We start from the raw sequence: 21,006 nt of genomic DNA, 5'->3' as shown, positions 1-21,006 counted from the left end.
CTGAATTGAATGTCCATTAAATGTAACTTAACCCTATGTTGACTGTAAATTATTCAAAATAGAACCTAACCCTACACCTAACCCTAACCTTAACCCTTAATTAACCCTAAAATCTAACCCTACACCTAACCCTAACTTAACCTTTACCTAATCTTAAAATCTAACCCTAAACCCAATCCTAAAATATTAAGATAAGCGTTTGGATTTTATGATTTTGGAGTTGAATGTAGGGTTATACTCAATAGAGAATAATTTACTTTCACCTTTCAGTTCATTTGCATTTAATAGACATGTAGTTGAATGTTAGTTGAATGTCAGTTGAGTGTCAACGAAGCCATCAAATGGACCATCCAAGTAAAGTGTTACCAATAGTTAATTTCCTGTCACGACACAAAAATCAAAAAATCTAGATCAACGTCAACTATTTTTTTCAAAACAATAATATATTCTCTACTAATGATTGAGTAAAAGTTTGTTTATAGTGTATAAAATATATGTTTTTAAATAAAATATAAAAATAGTTATTTATCTTCTTTAAACACCACCTCCCGTCGTTTCTCCTCTATCTCTGCCTTTTCTTGGACCAATTACCCCTATTTGTTTGCTTGCCCAACAACCACTAATCCTACTTACAAATATTCCTCTCTCATGTCCTGATTCAACGGTTCCTCTCATGTGTCCTGATTCAACTATCTCTTTCTTCTATCCAGACAATTTTTTTCTTCCCTATTTTTGTGCAAATTATACCCTTTTTTAATGTGTTCATGTCATTGACAGCACCTGTCCAAGTCTCCAGAATCAGCTGTGGTCTATGACACCCTTTAATTTCAGTAACCTGTATATTTGCAATAGCTTTTCACCTGATATTGTTCCAGAAGTAACTGTTTTATACACGATTTAAGCTTTGTAGCATTGGGTATTTAATGTTTGCATAATATTTTGTTTACAGATAATTTAAGTATGTTAGAAACATCTGAAAGTGTTTTTGAAGTTATGTCCACATGAATTTATTGACATTGGATTTTTTTTTTTTATCCCTATGTCTTATACGTTTGTCACAGTAGCCATTTCTTTATATTAAAATGCGCTGTGAATGTTTTCGTTTTAAATGAGGATCAGTACTTTACAGACGGTCCCTTATGATCTTCAGCGCCGCTGCAGAGATTCCTGCGGTTTTCAGTAAATATCCTCGGAGAAACGGAAAAGTTGGGTGTTTAGAGAAAATCTAACGCTTTTAATTTGTTCTCTGATCCTCTGTCGTTTGGAGGATGTTATTTGGGAGAGATTAGGAGGTTGTATTTGAGCAAGAGAACGGCCGAAACGCGAACATCCGCTGAATGTCGAATATCAAACTAACTTTACCAAACTAAAAAAACAGGGGCGGATTCATGTGAAATAGCGCTGTACAACCAGCAGGGGGAGCAACAGAGGCAATCTCAATCCTTTACATTATACTTAAATACATGTTCATATAATTGAATAGTGTACATAATTATAGTATTGATGCACAATGTATTGTTTTTTTATTATTATTATTATTATTATTATTATTATTATTATTATTATTATTATTGTTTTATTATTATTATTATTATTATTATTATTATTATTATTATTATTATTACTACTACTACTAATAATAATAATAATAATAATAACAATAACAATAATAATAATAATAATAATAATAATAATAATAATAATAATAGAGTTAACATTATTAGCAGTAAATATTAACTTAAATCCATGTTCTGTTTGTTTATCTGATGTGGTTTAATGCACCTTATGAATTTATTCTAATGGCTGATCTGTTCACAGGGTGTCAGCAGTGTTCAGCTGTGTTTGAATGAAGAAGACTAAATGATGGATCTTCAGAACATCAGCAGTGGAGCAGAACCCCCTGTCCTAAAGTGAGTAAATTAAGATAAGTCATATAATTTATTTATGAAATAGTTTTTGTAATTTAATGAGATGCAAATTCAAAACGCAATGCAAACTCTCAAATGCAACTCATATTCAGAAAGTGATATAAATATTGAAATATGGTGCAAATTCATAAAAGTGATGCAAATTCATGCAAGATGCAATATTATGATATGTGTCATATTGGAAATTTTACAGTCTACAACATAGATCTCGCTTTAAACACAATCCAGTCGGCTCTGATTATGTATGTATTTTAGTAAAAACACACAAAAATACCCTGTTTTTTATAATAATTAATTGCTTTGAGGTTCCAAAGATTGCTTTGAGACCTAATTTGAGAAAATCTTTTAAAAAAACTAACAAATTAGTTTAACATTTTTTTTTTATATTAAATAAATTGCAGACCTATTTTTTTAATTATCGAGTTGTCCTTAATAAGAACGTTAGGTAAAGTAGGCAAAGTTTCAACTTAATTGGCCAAGTACTTGTTGAGAAACAGATGTTGTGATGGTGTGAAACTTGGAATGCCTTTAAAATCACATGGAAAGTTAATTTATTAGACAAGAAATAAAACAAAAACTAAAAACATAGAACACAGATTACACTCTGACTGAAACAAGTTGATCAACAGGAGAGTGTCTATGAAGAGTGGTCCATCCATGGGGGGTTCCTGATGTTTATTAAAGCTGTGCTGTGTTTTAGGGGTTTACTGTGTAAATGCTGGAGTTTTACTGTGTTTAATGTTAACAGAACTGAAACCCAGAGAGCAGCATCTCCAGAGCCCAGCTGTGTGTCTATGAAGAGTGACGCGTCCATGGGGGAACCTCCTAATTTCAGCAGTGAAGGAGGAAGCTCTGGGTCTCGGTACATCACTGCACTAAACTACTGTTCTGTTCTGAGAGTCAAGCTCTTCAGTTCCTGATCTTTATTAAAGCTGTGTTGTGTTTTAGGGGTTTACTGTGTAAATGCTGGAGTTTCTCTGTGTTTAATGTTAACAGAACTGAAACCCAGAGAGCAGCATCTCCAGAGCCCAGCTGTGTGTCTATGAAGAGTGACCGGTCCATGGGGAAACCTCCTAATTTCAGCAGTGAAGCTGTGACTTCTGACCCAAAGTGAGTGAAACATTAAAGCCTCAAAGTTTGTAATATAAATTAACATAATTATGCATTCTCTTCACTGATTTCCCCACAGAACAATGTTCTAAATCACTAAACGAGCTCACAGAGAGAAAACTATGCCAGATGCGGTATATAAAGAGCCTACCCACTTTCTATCTTTCCGTTATATCAGAAAAATATTGCAAACCACTAGAGGGAGCCCACGAGTGAGACCAAAATCAATGGGGGTGAAAGGGAGCTAAAGAAATACAAAGTCAAATTAAAAATATCCTATCCTTATATAGAACATTCCTTAAATTTAGGAAAGTAGAATTATGTATTTTGCTAAAAAAAAAAAAAAACTTAAAGAAACCTGTATCTTATAGCTTTGGGTCTGTAATTTTTATGGTAGGTTTATGGTAATAGATAAAGACAGAGTATCCATGATTGGGAGAAGGAAGTGTTGTGGTCAGATGAAAACATATGAACATGAACTTGACTCACTGTGTTTGGAGGCAGATAAATACTGAATATGACCCCAAATACTCCATTCCCTCTGTCAAACGGGGAGGGCAAAAAAGAGGTAGCTTAAGAAGAAGCATATTAGTCATGTTTTACTTCAGGATCAATTACTTATTTAACCTATTTAAATGCAAATTAGATATATTTTATTTTATATATATTTTTCAGATTATTGTTGATATTCTGTCTCTCTCTGTTAAAATAAACCTAGTTACAGAATCAGCAGGGGATCAAATAATTACTTTCCCTGCTGTGCATCCAGTGTTGGGAAGAATCAGTTCTATTATAATACATTATTACAATAGTTATTACTTTTTAATAAATTACAAGAAACATATTTTGATCAATCAGTCTGGAAAACTATGCTGTTTTATTCTTAAATACATTCACACTGTTGGTGATTGATGATGTTTATGATGTCAATATAATGTTAATTTTAGAACAAATTAAACATTGACACAGTGATTCAAAACTTTGTATTCAACAGTGAAATAATTACTGAATACATACATTCATGGCCAGTAGTGTTGGCACCCCTGATTTTTTTCCAGAAAATGAAGTATTTCTCCCAGAAAATTATTGCAATTACACAAAAGGCAAATTTGACATAATTTTACACAATAGTCCAAAAATGGGCCGGACAAAATTATTGGCACCCTCAACTTAATATTTGGTTGCGCACCCTTTAGAAAAAATAACTGAAATCAATCACTTCCTATAACATCACCAAGCTTCTTACACCTCTCAACTGGAATTTTGGATAACTTTACTTTGCAAACTACTCCAAGTGTCTCATTCTTCCATTCTTCCATGAGCTATTGTGTGGAGCAGTGGGGAAACACATAAAAACCAACACTAAACCTTTAAATCTTCATATTACAAAAGAAACCAACAAATTATTTATTTATATATATATATATATTTATATATATATATATATATATATATATATATATATATATATATATATATATATATATATATATTAAAATTCAGTGATATAGTCAACCTTTAAACTGCACTGTTAATGTAGAAAACACAAAAACTTTTACTTCCTATCTGTATCCAGAAGCTGTTTAAAATTAAAGAGAGCAAATATGAACTTAGAGGAGTAGGTGTGTGTTTAAAAAAACTAAATTAATAACTGATTTAAAAAATAGATGTATATCTGTTAAAGGGGTTCGGTTATGGAATAAATGTGTAAAAGATTTAAGAATGTGTAGAACACTTTGTAAATTTAAAAGAATGTTTAAAGATAAGATGATAAGCTCTTATAAATATGAGGAATTAACTACTATTAATGATGGGAGGCTCTGATATGTTGATTAACATTAACATACTCCTGTATTATTTATGTGTATGATTTGACTATATAAGATGATAAAAATTAAAAAGGGCAGAGAAAATAAGCATTAGCTTCAGACTACACCTTTTCGGTCATTATCATTTTTTAAATGTTTTGATTACTAATTCTCATTTTTACTATTTTTTTCTCTCTCTTTTCTTTACTTCATTTTCGTGTGTGAAAGTATGTGTGCAAGATTCTGAGAATTTGGAGAAATGTCTGCAAGTAAGCTGCAGAAAACCAACATTAAACACCCGTGACCTTCGACCCTTCAGGCGGCACTGCATTAAAAATGGACATCATTCTGGAAGCGATATTAATCACCACACGGCTCAGGATCACACAGAAAACCATTAGTTGAAACTTCCACACATAGGGTCCTCAGTTCCCGAGCGCTTATTGAGTTTTTAAAGGGAAGGTGATTTAACACAGTGGTAAAAACCATCCCAACTTCTTTAGAATGTGTTGTAGACGATCAGATTCAAAATGAGTGAATATCTGCTAAAAACAGTAAAGTTTATCTTGTTTGAACATTAAATATTTTGTCTTTTAAATGAATTCAACTGAATATAAATTGAAAAGGATTTTCAAATTGCCGTATTATTTTTCAATTTATGTTTTAAACAACGTCTCAACTTCGTTTTTCTAAATCGTCTCTGAGATGTTCCTGAAAGTCTCTCAGAATGTGAGAAACATGATTTAGAAATTAAAGCTTGAGAGATTGTTCAAGTTAAACCTCCCAACTATAAACTCATTTACCATCAAAATCACATGAATGTAGAATCACACCAACATGCTGGAAAGGTTGTAGATGGTGTCTGATACTGGTTGTGTTTTAGACTGGATCAGGATAAGAGATCAGACTCACCTGAACCCAGCTGTGTCTCCATGAAGAGTGACCGGTCAATGGACTTTCCAACAAACCTCAGAGAGGACAACAGTTCTGCTGATCTCAGGTAAGGATGACGTGACTCTGGAGAATAAGATGAAAGACACTTGTATGTTTTCTCTGAATTCTACAACTATAAATTCTATACTAAAACACACTTTAGAGAAAACAATTCTACTAATACAAATTCTAACAAATAGAACCAGTCTGTGTGTGGAGGTGTTTGGTTTTGTACACCTGTGGTAATGGAAGTGATTGGAACCTGAGTTTAATGATTTGATTGGGTGAATGAATACTTTGGGCAGTGTAGTGTATAATCATCACTCTGACTGAGCTCTAGAGATCCTGTGTGCAGATGGGAGAAACTTTCAGCAGATAAACCATCACTGCAGCTCTCCAGCTATCTGATCTTTATGGAGGAAACAAAAACCTCACCTCTGTAAAAAACACATCTGGATTTTACAAAAAAACACCAGACTGTGAGAAACATGATTCTCTGATCTGATAAAATCTAGAATTAACTTTTTGGTGAGCGTGAAGGTTGGTGGAGTGTTGCAGTGGTGGTTGATCTTCTGGAACTTTCTTTCTGTAGATATATTCACAATCACCATTTAGTAACATATGTTAATGTTATGTTTTCTGACAGAGTCCAGAAGGAGACTCCAGAAATCAGCAGGAGAAATATGGACTCCATATTAAAGGTGTGTAGGTGTGACTAATGCCAGAGCACATGTGAACACTGTAAAATGTGATGGGTGAACTTTAAATATGAAGTGATGATATGAATGATATAAAATGTATTGTGTAAATTGTACATATAATTTCAGAATATATCTAACATATTACTATTCAGTTAACTGAATTTAATGTTTATTAATTTAACTTTTACTAATCAATTAAGTTGCATTTTTAATTAGAACTACTTTTATTATTGTAGCATAACGGATCATAATGTAATATTTATGTTTAGCAGTAGTTTCAGTAACTAGTTGCCCTAAATGAGCAAAGCACATAACACTTTTGGTCTTTTGGCCAATTAGGTCTTTAATAGTTCTTAACAAATAAGTTTACTCAATTTACTCAATACAGTACAGAAAGAGTACAACAGTAAATGTGTTATAGATTTAGTGAGATTGTGTTTGTCTATTATTGTGATTTACATCATGATTAATTACACATCATGATTGTCACACATTAATTTATGATAAAGACTATTTATTAGTAATCAGTGCAGAAATCCAGATTATCCCAAAGATTTTACTTCAGTACAAATGCAGTTAAAGCTCTAGAGCCACATATATTACATTATGTTTTCATGTTCAACTGTTAAACATTTCCACACTATAATAATATTCTGAGAAAGCTCTGCCTGCTGACCACTAAAAATAATATTAAAGAAATCTTGAATTTGCTCTCAATCCAACACAACACATCTGTCACAGTTTAGCCTTTGTCTGTCTTCTGTTTCTCCCTCGTTTGGTCTCTTGTGCTCCTGCCCCTCTGTTTTCCTGTCAGTGTTCACAGCCATGTGCTATTGTTGTTGTTAGTATTTGTCTCCACCCTAGCTCCGCCCCAGCCCTGCCCTGTAGCATCAGTGTTCTCACCTGTGTCCTGTTTGTAACCCCGCCCCCTCGTCTTCCTAGCCCAGGTGTTTCTCACTCTCCTCTTGTATTTAAGCCCCTCTGTTAGAATGTTCAGTGTCGAGTCTTTTGTCTTTTGTATCTTGTATCCGGTATCCAGTATGTATCCTTGCTACCCGTATGTTTCCTTGTCTTAGTTTCTTAGTCTGTGTTTCTTGTTTATATCATCCAAGCCTTGTTTTTGCGTTACCCGCGTTTTGTTTATTTTGATTTATCTTGTCTGTTTAATTATAATAAATATCTTTGCACTTACGTCCTCCTCCTCCTTCACACCCCTCCGACTCCCTTGTAACATAAGACTCGACCTAAATATGGACGTAGCGAAGAGGAATGCCACGAGGAAGGCGGACCTGGCGTATCTCCGGTTCCTCGCGGAGCTAATTCGGGGGGATGAACCGCTCCCGGCGCCTCTCCGTGGGGTGGAGAGTGTCGGCCCAGCTCCAGCTAAGCTAACTAGCATGTTAGCTCCACCGCACTCTCCAGCCCGACCGACTTCCAGCACTCCAGCTCGGCCGGCTTCAAGCTCTCCAGCGCGGCCGGCATCCAGCTCTCCAGCGCGGCCGACTTTCAGCACTCCAGCTCGGCCGGCGTCCAGCTCTCCAGCGCGGCCGCCTTCCAGCTCTCAAGCCCGGCCGACTCCCAGCTCTCAAGCTCGGCCGGATCCCAGTTGTACAGCCCGGCTGGATTCCGGGTTTTCGACTCCTGCTCCGGAAGCAAGCTCCGGTCCGGTGTTTTCAGCCACGCCCACTGCTGAGTCTGCGGCTCCTGTCCGGATCTTGGCGGCAGCCGCACTCTCAGCTCCCGCTGAAGCGGCTTCTTCGCCAGCAGGACCCACCGCCTCTGGATCAGCGCTGCCCGCGGCTCCCGCCGCCTCTGAATCAGCGCTGCCTGCGGCTCCGGCCGCCTTTGACTCTGTGCCCGCGGCCCCGGCCGCCTCTGACCCAGTTCCCGCGGCCCCGGCCGCCTCTGACCCAGTTCCCGCGACCCCGGCCGTCTCTGACCCAGTTCCCGCGGCCCCGGCCGCCTCTGACCCAGTTCCCGCGGCCCCGGTCGCCTCTGACTCTGTGCCTGCTGTTACCCCAGTTCTTGTGCCTGGGGGTCCAGCCTCTGCTCCTGTGCCTACTCCCAGGTCACGAGCTCCTAGACCCGCCGCGCCTGCTCAAGCTGCACCCGCCGCGCCTGCTCAAGCTGCACCCGCCGCGCCTGCTCAAGCTGCACCCGCCGCGCCTGCTCAAGCTGCACCCGCCGCGCCTGCTCAAGCTGCACCCGCCGCGCCTGCTCAAGCTGCACCCGCCGCGCCTGCTCAAGCTGCACCCGCCGCGCCTGCTCAAGCTGCACCCGCCGCGCCTGCTCAAGCACCAGCTCCAGCACCTGCTGCCACAGCTCCAGCTCCAGCACCTGCTGCCACAGCTCCAGCTCCAGCACCTGCTGCCACAGCTCCAGCTCCAGCACCTGCTGCCACAGCTCCAGCTCCAGCACCTGCTGCCACAGCTCCAGCTCCAGCACCTGCTGCCACAGCTCCAGCTCCAGCACCTGCTGCCACAGCTCCAGCTCCAGCACCTGCTGCCACAGCTCCAGCTCCAGCACCTGCTGCCACAGCTCCAGCTCCAGCACCTGCTGCCACAGCTCCAGCTCCAGCACCTGCTGCCACAGCTCCAGCTCCAGCACCTGCTGCCACAGCTCCAGCTCCAGCACCTGCTGCCACAGCTCCAGCTCCAGCACCTGCTGCCACAGCTCCAGCTCCAGCACCTGCTGCCACAGCTCCAGCTCCAGCACCTGCTGCCACAGCTCCAGCTCCAGCACCTGCTGCCACAGCTCCAGCTCCAGCACCTGCTGCCACAGCTCCAGCTCCAGCACCTGCTGCCACAGCTCCAGCTCCAGCACCTGCTGCCACAGCTCCAGCTCCAGCACCTGCTGCCACAGCTCCAGCTCCAGCACCTGCTGCCACAGCTCCAGCTCCAGCACCTGCTGCCACAGCTCCAGCTCCAGCACCTCCGGCCTCAGCCTCAGCTCCTGCAGCTCCCGCTGCTCCAGCCTCAGCTCCAGCTCCAGCAGCTCCCGCTGCTCCAGCCTCAGCTCCAGCTCCAGCAGCTCCCGCTGCTCCAGCACCAGCAGTGCCTGCCGCCCACGTGGTACCCACTGCTCCAGACCCTGTGCCCGCGGCTCCGGCCGCCTCTGACCCTGTGCCCGCGGCTCCGGCCGCCTCTGACCCTGTGCCCGCGGCTCCGGCCGCCTCTGACCCTGTGCCCGCGGCTCCGGCCGCCTCTGACCCTGTGCCCGCGGCTCCGGCCGCCTCTGACCCTGTGCCCGCGGCTCCGGCCGCCTCTGACCCTGTGCCCGCGGCTCCGGCCGCCTCTGACCCTGTGCCCGCGGCTCCGGCCGCCTCTGACCCTGTGCCCGCGGCTCCGGCCGCCTCTGACCCTGTGCCCGCGGCTCCGGCCGCCTCTGACCCTGTGCCCGCGGCTCCGGCCGCCTCTGACCCTGTGCCCGCGGCTCCGGCCGCCTCTGACCCTGTGCCCACTCCCAGAACTTTGTATACCCCCAGGCCTGCCCCAAGGCCCCCTGTCTTTGCCCCCAGAACTGTGCCCAGGCTGGCTCCTTGGACTTCCGTACAGACTTTCGCCAGTCCTGGGCACCCACCAATGTTTGTTCCCGTGTCTCTCCCTGTCCTGGTCCCGGTGTCTGTGGTTGTTCCCATTCCTGTCCCCGGTGGTTTTCCTGTTCCCGTCCCTGTCACTGTGTTTGTGTCCGTCCCTGTCCAGGTATTTGTTCCAGTTCCCCGGTCCAGTTTTGTCCAGCCCCCTGTCCAGTCTCAGCCCCGTGTCCAGCCTCCTGTCCAGCCCTGTGTCCTGTCCCCTGTCCAGTCTCCGTCTCCTGTTCGGTCCCCTGTCCAGTCTCTGTTTCCGTCCACAGTTCAGTCCCTACCCTCTGTCCAGTCTAAGCCCCTAGCCCAGTCTATGTTCTCCTCCACAGTCCAGTCTCTGTCCCAGTCTAATGTCCAGTCCTCTGTCCAGTCTCCGTTCGTGTCCCCTGTCCAGTCCCTGTTCCCTCTCTCTCGGCGCCTCTGGTAGTGGCGCCGTTGAGGGGGGGTAATGTCACAGTTTAGCCTTTGTCTGTCTTCTGTTTCTCCCTCGTTTGGTCTCTTGTGCTCCTGCCCCTCTGTTTTCCTGTCAGTGTTCACAGCCATGTGCTATTGTTGTTGTTAGTATTTGTCTCCACCCTAGCTCCGCCCCAGCCCTGCCCTGTAGCATCAGTGTTCTCACCTGTGTCCTGTTTGTAACCCCGCCCCCTCGTCTTCCTAGCCCAGGTGTTTCTCACTCTCCTCTTGTATTTAAGCCCCTCTGTTAGAATGTTCAGTGTCGAGTCTTTTGTCTTTTGTATCTTGTATCCGGTATCCAGTATGTATCCTTGCTACCCGTATGTTTCCTTGTCTTAGTTTCTTAGTCTGTGTTTCTTGTTTATATCATCCAAGCCTTGTTTTTGCGTTACCCGCGTTTTGTTTATTTTGATTTATCTTGTCTGTTTAATTATAATAAATATCTTTGCACTTACGTCCTCCTCCTCCTTCACACCCCTCCGACTCCCTTGTAACAACATCCCTTATCCAAAATATTATATTCATATAAACCACAAATTATTTCATGTAAATTTTATCAGTTCTTGTCTTACTACCATTTCTTACCATGTGTTTAATCAGGAACTGGAGCACAAAGTCATCTCTCTGGTAAAGAATCAGCTGGAGAGGTTTCTGAAGATGCTGAAGAACCTGGATTACCCAGCATGCTCTGGGAGAGAGGAGGAGGATGAGGAGGATCAGAGTGGTGTCAGAGAGGGAGCGCTGAAGATCACACTGCACGTCCTGAGAAACATGAACCAGACAGACCTCGCTAACAAACTGCAGACCAGTGATTAGATCATTTACATAATACTTTATATGTGCATGAATTACACTAGTTTCATTTTTTTGTAAACAGCCTTTAGTGACAGCACATTTTTAGTATATATTTAATACTTCACCATATTTAATGATATTGCTTTTTCTATTTCTGTTAGAACTGGCTCCATCCTGTCATCGAAAGCTGAAATCTACTCTAAAGGAGAAATTTCAGAAAATTAATGAAGGAATCTCAGATCCTGGAACCTCAACCCTTCTGAATGAGATCTACACAGAGCTGTACATCACAGAGGGAGGGAGTGGAGAGGTCAATAATGAACATGAGGTCAGACAGATTGAAGCAGCATCCAGGAGACCAGCAACACAGGAGACACCCATCAAATGTAACGACCTCTTTAAAGACCAGTCCATCAGAACTGTGCTGACTAAAGGAGTTGCTGGAATTGGAAAAACAGTCTCTGTGCAGAAGTTCATTCTGGACTGGACTGAAGGAAAAGCCAATCAGGATGTTCCCTTCATATTTCCACTTCCTTTTAGAGAGCTGAATCTGATGAAGGAGACGAAGCTTAGTCTGGTGAATATCCTTCAGTGCTTCTTCCCAGAAACACAAGATTTAAAAACAAGACATTATAAGAGCTACAAGATCATGTTCATCTTTGATGGTCTGGATGAATGTCGACTTCCTCTAGATTTCCAGAACAATAAGAGAGTATCTGATGTAACACAGTCAGCCTCAGTGGATGTGCTGCTGACAAACCTCATCCAGGGGAACCTGCTTCCCTCTGCTCTCCTATGGATAACTACTCGACCAGCAGCAGCCAATCAGATCCCTCCTGACTGTATTGATCAGGTAACAGAGGTACGAGGGTTCAGTGACCCTCAGAAAGAGGAATACTTCAGGAAAAGGATCAGAGATCAGAGCCTTGCTGAAAGAATCATCACATACATGAAGTCCTCCAGAAGCCTCTACATCATGTGCCACATCCCAGTCTTCTGCTGGATCTCAGCCACTGTTCTAGAGAGGATGTTGGGTGAAGCAGAGGGAGGAGAGATCCCCAAGACTCTGACTCAAATGTTCACACACTTCCTTATCTTTCAGATCAAACACCGCAGCCAGAAGTACCAAAGAAAAAGTGATCTTAAACAGACTAGAAAGATTATTCTGGCTCTGGGAAAACTGGCTTTCCAACAGCTGGAGAAAGGAAACCTGATCTTCTATGAGGAAGATCTGAGAGAGTGCAGCATTGATGTCAGAGAAGTGTCCGTGTACTCAGGAGTGTGCACCCAGATCTTCAGACAGGAGTTTGGACTTCACCTGGGGAAGGTTTTCAGCTTTGTGCATCTGAGTGTTCAGGAGTTTCTGGCTGCTTTATATGAGTTTCTGTCCTTCATCTCCAACAACAGAAATGTGCTGCAACACCAACACAGTGGATTTGGTTTCTACAAAAAAGGAACAATGTCTGACTTCCTGAAGAGAGCCGTGAACAAGGCCTTACAGAGTGAGAACGGACACCTGGACCTTTTCCTCCGATTCCTTCTGGGTCTCTCACTGGAGTCCAATCAGACTCTCTTACGAGGTCTTCTGATACAGACAGAGAACATCTCTCACAGTAAAGAGAAAGTAGTGAAGTACATCAAGCAGAAGATCAGGGAGAATCCCTCTCCAGAGAAAACTATCAGTCTGTTCCACTGTCTGAATGAACTGAATGATCATTCTCTAGTGCAGGAAGTCCAGAAATACCTGAACAGAGGACGTTCCAGTGATCTCAGTAGAGTTACTCTCTCTCCTGATCAGTGGTCAGCTGTGGCGTTTGTGATGCTGAATTCAGAAGAGGAGCTGGATGAGTTTAATCTGTGGAAATTTGAGACTTCAGAGGAATGTCTTCTGAGGTTGATGCCGGTGATTAAAGTGTCCAGAAGAGCTGAGTGAGTATTTTCATATTTACTTTTTACTGTTTAATACTGATTTGTTGATGATTTCCCACTCACTATAATCTATATGATTGTGTGTAATATACTGAATATCGTCGTTGTCCAATAAAACACAAGTATCTCCAAAACAGCTGTTTAAACTTGAGAGAAAAAAACATGTAATTCTGTGTAAAAAGAGTTTATTTCACATCATTTTTAAGTATTTCTATTAGTCTGATCACACACACATATATATATATATATATATATATATATATATATATATATATATATATATATATATATATATATATATATTCTGATTTTACGATTTATAGGTATATATTTAAGTAAAATGAATATTGTGGTTTTATTCAATAAACCACTGACAACATTTCTCCCAAGTTACAAATACAAATTTTGTCATTTAAAACATTTGTTTGCAGAAAATGAGAAATTGTCAAAATAATGAAGAAGGTACAGTGCTTTCAAACCTTAAATAATTCAATGCAATAGTTAAATGTCAGTTAGCAATCGCAGTATGACATCAAGAGACCAATAAAAAGAATGGCAAATGGCAGCTAGGGTGAAGTGCATGGAAAGAACAGTCTGGAATTGGACAGTTTGGTCTTTGTGAATGACCCATGAATCATACAAGGTTATCCTGGACGAAAACCTGCTTCCTTCTGCTCTGGCAATGTTCCCTAAATCTGGGGACTGGATTTTCCAAGTCAAGTCAAGATGTTTTTATTGTCATTCCATCTGAGTACAGGTACACAGTGTAGTGAAATTACGTTCCCCTGGAACCACAGTGCAACATGGAACAACAATACAATAGACAAACATAAAGTACAAAAGTGTAACCATAGTGCAACATAAAACTCTAACACTACAATAAAAAAAACATTGTTTATTTTTTTTAAGAATAATATAAACGAAAAAGCATCATGTTTTGCTCCCGGCTCACGCCGCCAACAGGACAATGCTCAATTCCACAGCTAGATCAATAAAGGTGTGGATGAAGGACCACCAGATCAAGACCCTGTCATGGCTAGCCCAATCTCCAGCCCTGAACCCCATTTAAAACCTCTGGAATTTAATGAAGAGGAAGATAGATGGTCACAGGCCATCATACCATGCTGAACCTTTTGAATGTTTGCCCCGGGAGTGGCATATGGTCACCCAAAAGCAGTATGAAAGACTTGTTTTCTTTGCATTATTTGAGGTTTGAAAGCTCTGCATCTTTTTGGTTAATTTGACCATTTCTTATTTTCTGCAAACAAATGCTCTGAATTACAATAAAACCACAAAGTAAAATATTGTCATTTAGAGCCTTTGAGATCACTAATGAGCAATTACAGAAGCTGGAACCCATTTTGGTCCTAAAGTGTAATTGTGTGCAAGCACATTGTCCCCTTGGTGAAACACTCTGCTTTTTGCTCTCCCCTCTCTCCTGTGAACCTGTGCTTGTTTTTGACGTTGAACTACATCTTTGACACTGGAAGGTCTCAACAGGTCAAGTTTTGTGCGCAATGATCTTTTCAGCATCAGAGAGGATGGAGAAACCTTGGTTGTGGCATGAGTCGTGCAAAAAGCTGTTCAGACGCTGGTGAAGTGATGCTTGTCCTTGAGATGCTTTTAGTGCATGCTTCATTTTCCCGTAATTAAAATATTGTCCAGGTAACACTGGACACCTGGCAGGTTACTCAGGATTAGGTCCATAAGGACACCAAAAGGAAGCCTCTTATATCTGAACAACCCTTTATGCATCACGATTGTGAGCAGCTCCCTACAGCTCTCATCTACCTGCATCAGATCAATTTTACTGAAGTGCTGGCCTCCAGCTAGTCCTGCAAAAAGGTCCTTGATGTGTGGCAGAGGATACTGCTCTACTGACAACACTGGATTCACTGTGAACTTAAAATCACCACAGATTCGGACCGCCCCATCTTTTTATAGGACAGGTACAATGGGAGTGGCCCACTTACTGACTCCAGAACGTCATTTTTTTCCAGGGCCTCTAGTGCTGCTTTTACCTTTGGCCTTATTGCATATGGTACAGGTCGAGCCTTTAAAAACCTGGGTTTACTATCAGGTTTAACATCCAGTTTCACTGTGACTCCTTTCATGGTGCCCAGCTCATCCTTGAACACTTCTGAGTGTTTGTCTAACACAGCTGAGAGGCCAGTGACACCCTTGGACACCACACGAACTGCGGGCCAATCCAAACAGATCTTCTCTAACCATGAGCGGCCTAGGAGTGCTGGATAGTTGCCTTTGACAGTGTAGAGTGACAGCTTTGCTGACTGACCATTTAATTGGACTTCTACATCAACTACACCTTTAATGTCCACACGTTCTCCAGTGTAGGTTTTTAGCACAATATCAGTGGGTTCTAAAGGCACATGTTTCAGTACACGCTGTCTGATACAATTGAAACAGCAGCTCCAGTGTCTATCTCCATACGAACTGACTGTCCATTTAGAAGAGGTGTAACCCAGTAGCCTTTCGAGTCTCCCTCTACAGCCAGAATCTTTAGCATCACCTCCTCTGCAGATGAATCATGATCATCAGTATTTCTCACCATATTGGAATGCACTGCGTGTACAGATCTCTTTTTCTGACATATTTGCTGCTTTGTTAGATTTCGGTTTTGCACTTTTGTCTGCGTTTTTTTTCCATTTACAGGCACGCTCAATGTGGCCTTTCTTTCCACAGCTTCTGCATAGTAAATCTTTGCACCCGCATTCACCTGCATGATGCCCTAACTTCCCACAGCGATAACAGGTGATGTTTTTGGACCCGTGTGCTTCAGTCACTATTTTGTTCATTTTACTTGTATTGCTGAGATGCTGCTCTTTTTTTGCAGCCAGCTCCATGCTCACACTAATTTCAGTAGCTTTTTGCAGCGTTAGGTTACTTTCACTCAGCAGCCGTTTTTGAATGGCTTCACTCCTGAGTCCGCACACTAGTCTGTCCCTTATTGTGTTGTTTAAGACGTCTCCAAATTCACAATGCTCCGTCACACTCTTTCCCTCCTCCTGGCCCCTCTTGTGAAAACGAAACCTTTCAGCTATCACCAGGGGCTTCGGTGAAAAATGTGACCCGAGAATGGTCACGATGTCTGCATATGTTTTGTCACCAGGCTTTGCTGGTTTTACTAATCTACGGAGCAAGTTAAATGTTTTAGCGCCCATGACACTTAGAAAAGTCGACACTGTCTTCTCTGCAGCGACGCCATTTGCTTCGACAAAATACTCAAATCTTCCACTGTTCCACTGTTCAACACTTTCATCAAAAGCACCAATATGCCCAATAAAGCCAGCCATCTTATCACCCGTTACAGTGTTTTAGTTAATTATTTTCACAGCGCGGTCCTGATTTCAGAGCACACACTCACAGTTTTACTGGTACCAGCAATCCAATCTCGCTTGTTTTCGAGGTCCAGCCTTTTTTTCCCTCCGTTTAACCACCCGTCCAGCCAGTGTGTCCAATTCGGTCGGGAGTTTGCTCGCGCTTTTCCCCAGCGCGCCCGCGCAGCAAAACACCAAATGCTGTCTGATAACACTCACAAAACAACGCGGGTGCTTCTTTCCACTCGTCACCATTTGTTATATCGGCAGTACGTCCTTTAGTACTGGATATACATTAAAGAATCAGACAGAGACAGAGATGTGCTGTGCTCTAAACTGGAGACTGCTTTACTTGTTGTTTTGCTATTACACACTACGGGCGACTACATATCCCAGCACACAGTGCATCATCACAACTACAGTACAACAAAAGGGTCAATGCGTACAAAATACATCACATTCCTCCACCCCTAAATAAAAAGTTCTCCTTTCTTTTTTTTTTTAAAACAAATCTCTCCTCTTAGAACTTAGCAACGTCTCACTATGTTGAACCAGGTCCCATCTTAAGAACTAACAAAAATGAGTCCAATAAGAACAAGTCAGTATATATATTTCTTTATCTACAGGGTTGAGTAGACTGCTCAATCCCTGACTTAACCATGGGGATTATTCTGCCCCGTCTTGCAGGTTAAGCACTAACTAATATGCCAACCTAGCAGGTGGACGTCGTTCTCTTACAGGATAACGCCGTTCACTGCTTGGCACTGGCACCGACACAGAAACAGCGGTGTCATCGTCTGATCCTCCTTTAGAAGTTAGCTGACATGAAGATGGTGATGACAGCTCCATAGTGACTGTTTCAGGCAGTTGTATGTCAGGCTCGCTGGGTTGTGGAGTGCTTGTGGATCCTTGCAGCAGTTGGTCTGCATGACGTCTCCAAACAGCATCATCAGTTGTTCGGACGGTGTAGGACACAGGACCAGTTTGAGCAATTACAGAAGCTGGAACCCATTTTGGTCCTGAAGTGTAATTGCGTGCAAGCACATTGTCCCCTTGGTGAAACACTCTGCTTTTTGCTCTCCCCTCTCTCCTGTGAACCTGTGCTTGTTTTTGACGTTGAACTACATCTTTGACACTGGAAGGTCTCAACAGGTCAAGTTTTGTGCGCAATGATCTTTTCAGCATCAGAGCAGCTGGAGAAACCTTGGTTGTGGCATGAGTCGTGCTTTGATATGACAGCAAAAAGCTGTTCAGACGCTGGTGAAGTGATGCTTGTCCTTGAGATGCTTTTAGTGCATGCTTCATTTTCCCTTAATTAAAATATTGTCCAGGTAACACTGGACACCTGGCAGGTTACTCAGGATTTGGTCCATAGCTCTTTGGAACAGCGATGGTGCCGAAGTGACACCAAAAGGAAGCCTCTTATATCTGAACAACCCTTTATGCATCACGATTGTGAGCAGCTCCCTACAGCTCTCATCTACCTGCATCAGATCAATTTTACTGAAGTGCTGGCCTCCAGCTAGTCCTGCAAAAAGGTCCTTGATGTTTGGCAGAGGATACTGCTCTACTGACAACACTGGATTCACTGTGAACTTAAAATCACCACAGATTCGGACCGCCCCATCTTTTTATAGGACAGGTACAATGGGAGTGGCCCACTTACTGACTCCAGAACGTCATTTTTTTCCAGGGCCTCTAGTGCTGCTTTTAGCTTTGGCCTTATTGCATATGGTACAGGTCGAGCCTTTAAAAACCTGGGTTTACTATCAGGTTTAACATCCAGTTTCACTGTGACTCCTTTCATGGTGCCCAGCTCATCCTTGAACACTTCTGAGTGTTTGTCTAACACAGCTGAGAGGCCAGTGACACCCTTGGACACCACACGAACTGCGGGCCAATCCAAACAGATCTTCTCTAACCATGAGCGGCCTAGGAGTGCTGGATAGTTGCCTTTGACAGTGTAGAGTGACAGCTTTGCTGACTGACCATTTAATTGTACTTCTACATCAACTACACCTTTAATGTCCACACGTTCTCCAGTGTAGGTTTTTAGCACAATATCAGTGGGTTCTAAAGGCACATGTTTCAGGGAGCTGCAGTACACGCTGTCTGATACAATTGAAACAGCAGCTCCAGTGTCTATCTCCATACGATCTGACTGTCCATTTAGAAGAGGTGTAACCCAGTAGCCTTTCGAGTCTCCCTCTACAGCCAGAATCTTTAGCATCACCTCCTCTGCAGATGAATCATGATCATCAGTATTTCTCACCATATTGGAATGCACTGCGTGTACAGATCTCTTTTTCTGACATATTTGCTGCTTTGTTAGATTTCGGTTTTGCACTTTTGTCTGCGTTTTTTTTTTCATTTACAGGCAGGCTCGATGTGGCCTTTCTTTCCACAGCTTCTGCATAGTAAATCTTTGCACCCGCATTCACCTGCATGATGCCCTAACTTCCCACAGCGATAACAGGTGATGTTTTTGGACCCGTGTGCTTCAGTCACTATTTTGTTCATTTTACTTGTATTGCTGAGATGCTGCGCTTCTTTTGCAGCCAGCTCCATGCTCACACTAATTTCAGTAGCTTTTTGCAGCGTTAGGTTACTTTCACTCAGCAGCCGTTTTTGAATGGCTTCACTCCTGAGTCCGCACACTAGTCTGTCCCTTATTGTGTTGTTTAAGACTTCTCCAAATTCACAATGCTCCGTCACACTCTTTCCCTCCTCCTGGCCCCTCTTGTGAAAACTAAACCTTTCAGCTATCACCAGGGGCTTCGGTGAAAAATGTGACCCGAGAATGGTCACGATGTCTGCATATGTTTTGTCACCAGGCTTTGCTGGTTGTACTAATCTACGGAGCAAGTTAAATGTTTTAGCGCCCATGACACTTAGAAAAGTCGACACTGTCTTCTCCGCAGTGACGCCATTTGCTTCGACAAAATACTCAAATCTTCCACTGTTCCACTGTTCAACACTTTCATCAAAAGCACCAATATGCCCAATAAAGCCAGCCATCTTATCACCCGTTACAGTGTTTTAGTTAATTGATTTCAGAGCACACACTCACAGTTTTACTGGTACCAGCAATCCAATCTCGCTTGGATATCACCTGTCTGACAACATGAAGCAGATAAAAGATCTCAAAAACAACACATTATACCCCAATGTTACGAAATTCAAATACAAACGAAAAAACAAAGTAATTGATCATCTATCAGTCTGGAAAAGGAAACAAAGTCATTTCAAAAGCTTTGGGACTCCAGTGAACCACAGTGATTCACTATTATTCACTAATGTAGAAAACATGGAACACTGGTGAATCTTCTCAGGAGTCCAGCTGACCAAAATTATACCAAAAGGGCATGAACAACTCATCCAGGAGGTCACAAAAAACCCTGAACAACATTTAAGAACTACAGGTCTTACTTGCCTTAGTTAAGATCAGTGTTAATGATTCAATAATAAGAAAGAGACTGGGTTAATATGGTCTCCATGGGAGAGTTTCTAGGCAAAAACTGACCTAAAAAAACAACAACTTATTTCACATTTGTCAACAAACATCTTAACTATTATTTGTACATGACAAAAGTGGAACTTTTTGGAAGGTGTGTGTCCCGTTACATCATAATTTCAGAAAAAGAACATCATACTGAACGTAAAACATGGTGGTGGTAGTGTGATGGTCTGGGGCTGCTGAATAACTTGCTGTAATTGATGGAATCAGGAATTCTGCTGTTTACCAGACAATCCTGAAGGAGAATCTCTGGCTCAAGCTCAAGAGTACTTGGGTTCTGCAGCAGGACAATGATCCAAAGCACACAAACAGTTAACATCTGAATGGATTAATAAAACTAAATGAAGGTTTTTGGAGGGTCTAGTCAAAGTCTAATTGAGATGCTGTGGATGATCTTAAACAGGATGTTTATGCTGGAAAATCCTCCAATGTGTCTGAATTAAAATCATTCTGTAAAGAAAAGTGGAACAAAATTCCTCCACAGAAATGAGAAAGACTCGTTATCAGTAAAGCTGATTACAGTTGTTGCCGCCAAGAGTGGCACAAACAAGTAATTAGGTTTTGGGGGCAAACACTTCTTACACAGGGCTAGATTGGTTCGGATACTTTTTTCCTTTTAATAAATAAAATTATAATTTAATAATAACAGTGATTTTTATTTTTACTCAGGTTATCTTTGTTTGATAATCAGAAAAATGTAAGTATGACAAAAAAGCAAAAACCCAAGAAACCTGTAGGGAACAAATATTTTTCACACCACTGTACTGTGGCCCGTCGGTCAGGTAGTCTACAATCCAGGAGACAAGGGCGGCATCTGCTTGCACTGTTGTCAGCTTGTCACCCAGAAGATCAGGTCGAATGCTGTTAAATGCAGTGAAGAAATCAAAAACCATGACCCTCACAGTGCTGAC

The 21,006-nt window shown here is 42.3% G+C and overlaps 2 protein-coding genes across 3 annotated transcripts in view; both read left to right on the top strand.

The window, feature by feature from the left end:
• Window positions 1–21,006, top strand: part of LOC103029152 (NACHT, LRR and PYD domains-containing protein 3-like) — a 442,571-nt gene that overhangs the window by 269,306 nt on the left and 152,259 nt on the right. Inside the window, exons 7-8 of the mRNA XM_049473016.1 lie at window positions 2,677–2,790; window positions 2,925–3,038. Coding sequence (XP_049328973.1) covers window positions 2,677–2,790; window positions 2,925–3,038 — 228 coding nt within the window. The remainder of the gene's footprint in view (window positions 1–2,676; window positions 2,791–2,924; window positions 3,039–21,006) is intronic.
• The window catches only part of LOC125789903 (NLR family CARD domain-containing protein 3-like), a 335,798-nt gene continuing 326,221 nt past the window's right edge, over window positions 11,430–21,006 (top strand). For both annotated transcript variants that reach the window (XM_049472999.1, XM_049472998.1), the window contains exon 1: window positions 11,430–13,240. In XM_049472999.1, coding sequence (XP_049328956.1) covers window positions 11,445–13,240 — 1,796 coding nt within the window. In that variant the 5' untranslated portion in view covers window positions 11,430–11,444. The remainder of the gene's footprint in view (window positions 13,241–21,006) is intronic.

The sequence above is a fragment of the Astyanax mexicanus genome, unplaced genomic scaffold (assembly GCF_023375975.1).
Source record: "Astyanax mexicanus isolate ESR-SI-001 unplaced genomic scaffold, AstMex3_surface scaffold_32, whole genome shotgun sequence".
NCBI lineage: Eukaryota > Metazoa > Chordata > Actinopteri > Characiformes > Acestrorhamphidae > Astyanax > Astyanax mexicanus.
Note: the sequence above shows the minus strand (reverse complement) of the source record. Positions and strands in the feature narration are given on the sequence as shown.